Genomic DNA, 7,258 nt, shown 5'->3' with positions numbered 1-7,258 from the left:
TCAAACTAAAGGGCCTCACTTTGTAATGGTAGTTTACAGTGGAAGTGACGAAAGCCGTTTTTTCCTGATCTTCCAAGGCTAGTGGTATCTGGTGGTACCCTTGAAAGGCATCTAAGAAGCTCATTCAAGGATGGCCCACAGTTGCATCCACCAGCTGATCGATCATAGGCATAGGGAAATGATCTTTTGGGCAAGCTTTATTTAGATTTGTGAAGTATACACATACCCTCGATTTCCCACTTTTCTTCTTTACCACCATAGTATTGGCCAGCCACTTGGGGTAGAAAACCTTCTTGATAGCCCCTGCCTACTTGAGCTTTTTCACCTCATCTCTGACAACATCAGAGTGATCCTTGGACGAGCACCGAGGTGGTTGCTTCTTGGGGGTGATGGATGGGTTAACATTTAAGTGGTGGCAGATGAAGCTTGGATCCACCCCCGGGGCTTCGTAAGTGCTCTATGTGAATACATCCTCATTTCCCTTAAGAAACTCTAGTAGCTCTTCCTTCTCTTGAGGAGGAAGCTGGGCTCCGATCAGAAAAAAAATCTTCGGATCATTGCCAACAACAACCGTTCCTAAATCTTCACACGTTGCCTCATCGGCTGACCCATCGATCTGTAAATCTAGAGTTTTTAATTGCTATAACTCCCTTACAGCAGAGGCCAAGGATTTAGCCTCAAGCTGATGTAAGATGGCGACTACCAGGCATTACCTAGCTGTGGATTAACTCCCAACAATCTCTTCAATTCGGCTACTCGATGGATATTTCACCTTTTGGTGCAGGGTAGAAGAGACAGCTCCCAGCATATGCAACCAGGCCTGGCCACAATGGCCATGTAGGGGGAATAAGCGTCTACCATAATGAAGTCCACCTCCACTACTTCTAAACCCGTCTATACGGGTAGCCTAATCTGGCCCTTCAGAATGGCGACCTTCCCATCAAAGCTTACCAGGGATGAATCGTAGGCTGTTAGGTCATCGGGTCTCAAGTTCAGCCCTTTGTACAGGTCAGGGTACATTATCTCGGCACCACTGCCTTGGTCCACCGTCACTCTCTTCACATCATACCCCCCAATCCTGAGTGTGAACACTAAAGCGTCATCGTGGGGTTGTATGGTTCCAACCTTATCTTCATCGGAAAAGCTCAACGTCGGCTGGGTGCTCAGTTTTGCCCTATTTAGCTCAACATTTGTGTCCTCGGCAGTCAGCCGAGCGACAAACATTACCCTGGAAGGGCAGGGCCCGATCCTCCCTAGAGCGGCAAAGATGATGTTTATCATGCCTAAAGGGGGTCTCGAAGGAGCATCTCCCAAGTTTTTTGGCTAATCTGGTTCCCTTAGCCACTGGAATGATGTAAGAGATGCTTCAACTTTCCTTCTTAGACCAGTTGGTCCAAATGGTCCCACAAATTTCTACAGTCTTCTGTAGTATGTCCTTGGTCCTGGTGGTATTGTCAATAGAGGTTCTGATTGCGCCTCATAGGTTTTCCTGCCATCTTATTCGGCTGTTTGAAGAATGGCTCATTCTTAATCTTCTTCAGAACTTGATGCATCAGTTCCCGGAACACCGTATTAACCACCTGAGTGTTGGCAGACCCTGACTGCTCAGCAAAGTCTCTCTGAGGCCGGTTGTTGTCGTATCGATCTGACCTGAAATCCCTCCTCCCCCGAGGGATAACCTTAACCTTACCTTTCCCTTGCTGCCGGTCTTCCTTAACCCTTTTATACTTGTTGATCCGGTCCATAAGCTGGTGTACGCTGGTGACAGGTTTTTCCATCAAGGATTTCCTTAAATCGTGCTCAATTGGGAGGCCGACCTTAAAAGTACTGATAGTGACATCATCAAAGTCACCATCAATCTCGTTGTACATCTCCCAGTATCTAGCTGAGTACATTTTCAAGGTCTCCCCTTCTCGCATGGATAAGGATAGTAGGGAGTATAAAGGCCGAGGAACTCTGCTATAGGTGACAAAACGAGAGCCAAATGCCTGGGTGAGCTCTTTAAAGGAACCTATGGAACCCGCCCTTAAGCCATCGAACTATCTCATTGCCACAGGTCTCAGACTGGAAAGGAACACTTTGCACATCAAGGCTTCATCCTTGGAATGGACAGTCATTCTTTCATTGAAATGGCTCATGTGCTCCATTGGGTTTGTTCGACCATTGTAGATGGTGAACATTGGCTGATTGAATCGTTGAGGGAGTCTCGACCCTTCAATCCTGCGCGTGAAGGGTGATCGGGAAATTTCATTCAGCACCTTGCTCATAGCGTCACCTCCCAGGCCTTTGCAAGGCGGGCTCTTATACAGAAGTTTGTGATGGTGCTCCTCCTCGTAGGTTAAAGACTCGCTGGGTGGGGTTCTTGACCTTTATCTATAACTGGTATCCTCTCTATCATCAAAGGAAATGTCAGAGCTAGAGGGGGTTCAGTTTCACTGTGCTCGGCGCAACTATCTCTTCAGCTGGTCAACCTCCAATTGCAGGGCTCTGGTATCTTCCCCACGAGAGAGATGGCTTTTACCCCAAGGCTGACTTTACCGAACTGGACAGTATGCACACTCCTTTCTCGATCCTTTCTATATTCGAGGTTGACGAAAGGATTTTCACGTTGGGATCCTATAAATTCTTCTTAGTGTGGACCTGAACCTACCATGGCTAAATGTTGCACTCATTATCACCCAAATATTCTTCCCATAGACGGCGCCAATTGGAATGACTTGATTGGAACTCCTGGCCCAAAAAGTGCGAGGACTTAGGCCCAAAAAACCCAAAACAATAAATTTGTAGAGAATGTGTTGAAAAACTGGGTTTTAATGAATTAAGCAACAAACAAACAGGTCTTGATGACAAAGAGAGGAAAATAACGAACTATTATTGAGGAAAAATGTCCTCGGATCAGTCCGATGAGACTGATTCTTATGTATTGCTTTTGAAGTTTGATTACAAGCCTGGTTTTAGATTGCTACAATGTTTCTCTCTTGATTTTCCGATCCCCACCTCACGGAGGGTCTCTTACATTATATAGATCCCCCTGAACCATCTTGATCCTACACTTGTTGGCCATTTGAGCCCTCACTTAAGTGTCTGTCCTATCAGACACCTCCTTTAGTTTTCTATGAGTTGTGGTAGCCAAGGCAGCACTATTCAGGAGTCTCCTCCACATAAATGTAGTCAGAAAAGTAGTTACAATGCATTTATGTGGTGGTAACAGCTTTCCCTTAGATACCTCTAAGCTCCCATCCTTCTTGTACGTTCATATCACTCGTCTCCATCAATAGATCATCCTGGAAGGCTACCTTGAGTGATGAGATATGAATCTGATCCTTGCTTCGCTCATTCGAGGAGATAATCCTCCTCGGATCAACTTTCTCAACCTTAATGCTTGTATTTTTCTCATGGGGTTTTGAACTTAACACCCCTACTGTAGTTTATCCTCTCTCGGACAAAACAATGCCCTTGGACAAAGCCCAAGGCCCAATATATGATTTTGGGCCCTTATCCCTACAATCACTATTAGAACCCATGTCATAAAACAAAAAATAATTTAAAAAATCATGCCTAAGCATATATAATTATTAATTCTCAAACCATAATCATATAAATTGTATAAAACATAAGCAAATTAGTTTAAACAAAAAACAAAAAATACACAAAACCTATTCAATTTAATGGAAAAAAAAAAAGAGTAAAATATCATTTTCATCCTAAACTATCACAAAAGTTTGTTTTTCGTCCCTAAACTTTCACAAAAGTTCGTTTTTTGTCCCTAAACTTTCAAAAGTTCTATTTTCGTCCCTAAACTTTTCCAAATGTATTGATTTTCGTCCCTCTCACATCAGCACACTGTCAAAGCCACGTCAGCACTCCGTCAGATGGAGGGACGAAAATCAATACGTTTGGAAAAGTTTAGGGACGAAAATAGAATTTTTGAAAGTTTAGGGACGAAAAACGAACTTTTGTGATAGTTCAGGGACGAAAAACGAACTTTTGAAAGTTTAGGGACGAAAAATAAATTTTTGTGATAGTTTAGGGACGAAAATGATATTTTACCCAAAAAAAAAATTAGAGTAAACAAATACATACCTGAAAGGTTGTAGGTAGAAGAAGAGAAGAATAAAGAAAAAGAACCGTATGACACATATTCATTATGAATTATTTAGTACATATACACTCCATATTAAAGAAGTTGATAAGAACAAAAAATCTTATGTTAGTCTAATTTGTAGAAATGTAAAGCTGAAGTCTAAATCTTAAAAAAAAGTGGCAAGAGGAAATTCAAAGAATTTAGAGTAGTTGCTATTTTTTTTACATGTACTGCCTTGCTGTTTTTTTAAAGTTTACAACATTGCTTTTATATATATATATATATATATATACACGTGTAGTAATATAATTTAAATTAAAAAAATAAGGATTAGTTGAAGATTTTGGATTGTAATCAAATTGATATAGTATTATTTATCAACTTATAAATTATAATAAGAAAATGATTAGATGAAGAATTTGGATTGTAATTAAATTATCAACTTAGAAATTATAGGAGAAGAAGATAAGAACAAAAAAATTATGTTAATTTTTTTTTTTTTTTAAATCTAACAAAATTTCTGCAATTTTGTGGAGAGAGAGAGAGAATTTTCAATTGTGAGGAAATTAGATTTCTAATCATTCTAGGAATTATAAGAGAAGAAGAATTAACTTAGGATGTATGTTTATCCAAAAAAAAATGTCATATAGATTGAATGAAAAAAAATTAGAAGTAATTATCTAAAAAAAAAAAAGGCAAAAATGTCATATAGGTTGAATACGTTGAATATGTAGTTGAATACGTTGCCTTTTTAAAAAAAATTGTGTACTATGTTTTTTTTTTTTTTTTTTAATAATTTTACATGTACTAATATAATTCAAATAAAAATAAAGGATTAGATAAAAATTGTTGTGTTTATCCAAAAGAAAAATTGTCATATAGATTGAATGAAAAAAATTAGAAGTAATTATCTTTAAAAAAAGGCAAAAATGTCATATAGGTTGAATACGTTGAATATGTAGTTGAATACGTTACTTTTTTTTTTTTTTAAATGTGTACTATTTTTTTTTTTTTTTACATGTAGTAATATAATTCAAATAAAAATAAAGGATTAGATAAAAATTGTTGCAGATTTTTTTAAAAATTTTTTTACATGTACCGTGTTGTTTTTTGTTATATGTGATAATACAGTTTAAATTAAAAAAAAAAAAAAGATTAGATGAAGAGTTTGGATTGTAATTAAATTAATGTTTTTATCAACTTAGAAATTATAGAAGAATAAGATAAGAACAAAAAAAAATTATATTTATTTTTTAAAAAATCTAAAAAAAAAATTCTATAATTTGGTGTAGCCATTTAACGTAACGGCTTCTAAGTCCAAGTTTTATTATATAGTGTATGATTACCTTTCATTCAACTATTTGTTATGAGTTGTTTGCCTAGTAAACGTTAGTGGCTAACGTTTTTCCCTTTATTTAAGTTGTGTTTGGATAGCTTATTTTTTGCCAACTTATTTTACTATTCAGCTTATTTTTGCTACTATTTATGGATCTCACTACACTTTTTAGTACTATTCATGAGCTCCACTATACTATTTCAGCTAACTTTTACCTTTATCTATAGTACTTTCAGTAAGAAGTTTTCAGTTTCAGCAAAATAAGCAGATCCCAAACAGACCCTCAATCTTAATACATTGTTTTTAATTTTGACCTTAATTAGCTGAAGTTATTGTCAATAGTGCTCAAACGGTTTTTAACTTTACGGCTATCCAAACCTTTAGTATTTGTCAAATGTTTTGAACACAAAAAAAAAAAAAAAAAAAAGGTCAGGAAGATTAATTGGACCTCAAGTATGTAGGACATTCAGATATTATATGTCCATAACCTTGACAATCAAAACATTGTTGACCAAAAGAACTGCTAGAAGTTTGACCAACCTTTTCTTTTCCAAAATTAGGTTTTTCGAATGAATCATTCTTAGGTTGCTCATTCTTCTTCACATTCTTATAGTCAACAAAGTTTTTGTTTCTTGCATTTTTATTGTTATTTTCAAAAAGTTTCTGAATTGTTTAGTAAGGTAAGCAATTTCAATAGAAGAGATTTCATTGTCAAACACACTATCATCAACATTATCTACTAATTTCAAAGCCAAAGATTTAGACTTGTTGGTCTTAGGAAGGTTAGACTCATAAATTTGAAGGGATCCTACAAGTTCATCAACAAGAATTGTATCCACATCCTTGCTTTCAGTGATGACTGTCACTTTGGGTCTAAAGTCTTTTGTTAAAGATCTTAAGATTTTTCTATCTTAGGTTTCTCATAAACTTCACGTAGATTAAATGCTAAGTTAACAATGTCATTGAGTTTAGCATAAAATTCATCAAATGATTCATCCTTGGACATTTTGATACTCTCAAATTTAGAAATCAACTATTGCAATTTATTGATTTTGACAGATTTAGTTCCTTCAAGTATAGTTTGTAAGATATTGCCTGTAGTGTGTGCTACTTCTACATTAGATATCTTTTTAATTTATTCTAGTGAAACAACAATAAATATAGCATTCATAACCTTGCTGTTATAACTAGGAGCTTCCTTTTGAGCATCAGTCCATTGAGCCAAAGAAGTAGCTGATTTTTCCCAACCAGTTTCAACAGACAGTTGTACTCTCTCATCCAGAGATTCCAAGAAGGCTTTCATCCTCACCTTTTAGTATACATAATTACTCCCATCAAAGTGGGGGAGAGATCATACCTCTAGTACTTTTTTAACTAGTTATGTCCTTTTGTTTTAAATATACAATGGTAAGTAGGGGTAGATTTTAATTTTCACATTTTATTTAGCTAGTAGGTGACGTGGCAATCTCTCATTAAAACAAAAGGAGATTCCAATTAAAAAAGTAGTAGAGGTAAGCCACACCCCTTGCCATAATCATTATATGTATTTGTTCATTTATTATAAAAATTTGAGTAAATTGTATTAATGTTTGTGCATTTGATTTTTTTGACCAATTTTTCACTCCTATATGAAAGTTCAATATGGGTATGAAACACCCTTGAACGTTTAGACCCCCAGAAACAAAATACCAATTCAAGTTTTATATCAAACAATCAATGTGCGGAATATGATAACAAACTTATAACAGAATTAATAAAACAATCTAAACCAAATATAAATACATCCACATCAGTAAATATAAGGCAAAGATAAAGGAAAGAGAGATGCAAATACACGG

At 36.2% G+C, this 7,258-nt stretch overlaps 1 protein-coding gene across 1 annotated transcript; it reads right to left on the bottom strand.

Moving 5' to 3' along the window:
* Positions 1–1,454: 1,454 nt before the first annotated feature.
* On the bottom strand, positions 1,455–1,919 carry LOC111984461 (uncharacterized). Its single transcript, XM_024016091.2, has one exon. The coding sequence runs from the start codon at positions 1,917–1,919 to the stop codon at positions 1,455–1,457; it is 465 nt and encodes a 154-aa protein (XP_023871859.2).
* Positions 1,920–7,258: the final 5,339 nt, after the last annotated feature.

Source organism: Quercus suber, unplaced genomic scaffold (genome assembly GCF_002906115.3).
Source record: "Quercus suber isolate HL8 unplaced genomic scaffold, Cork oak 2.0 scaffold_705, whole genome shotgun sequence".
Lineage (NCBI taxonomy): Eukaryota > Viridiplantae > Streptophyta > Magnoliopsida > Fagales > Fagaceae > Quercus > Quercus suber.
Note: the sequence above shows the minus strand (reverse complement) of the source record. Positions and strands in the feature narration are given on the sequence as shown.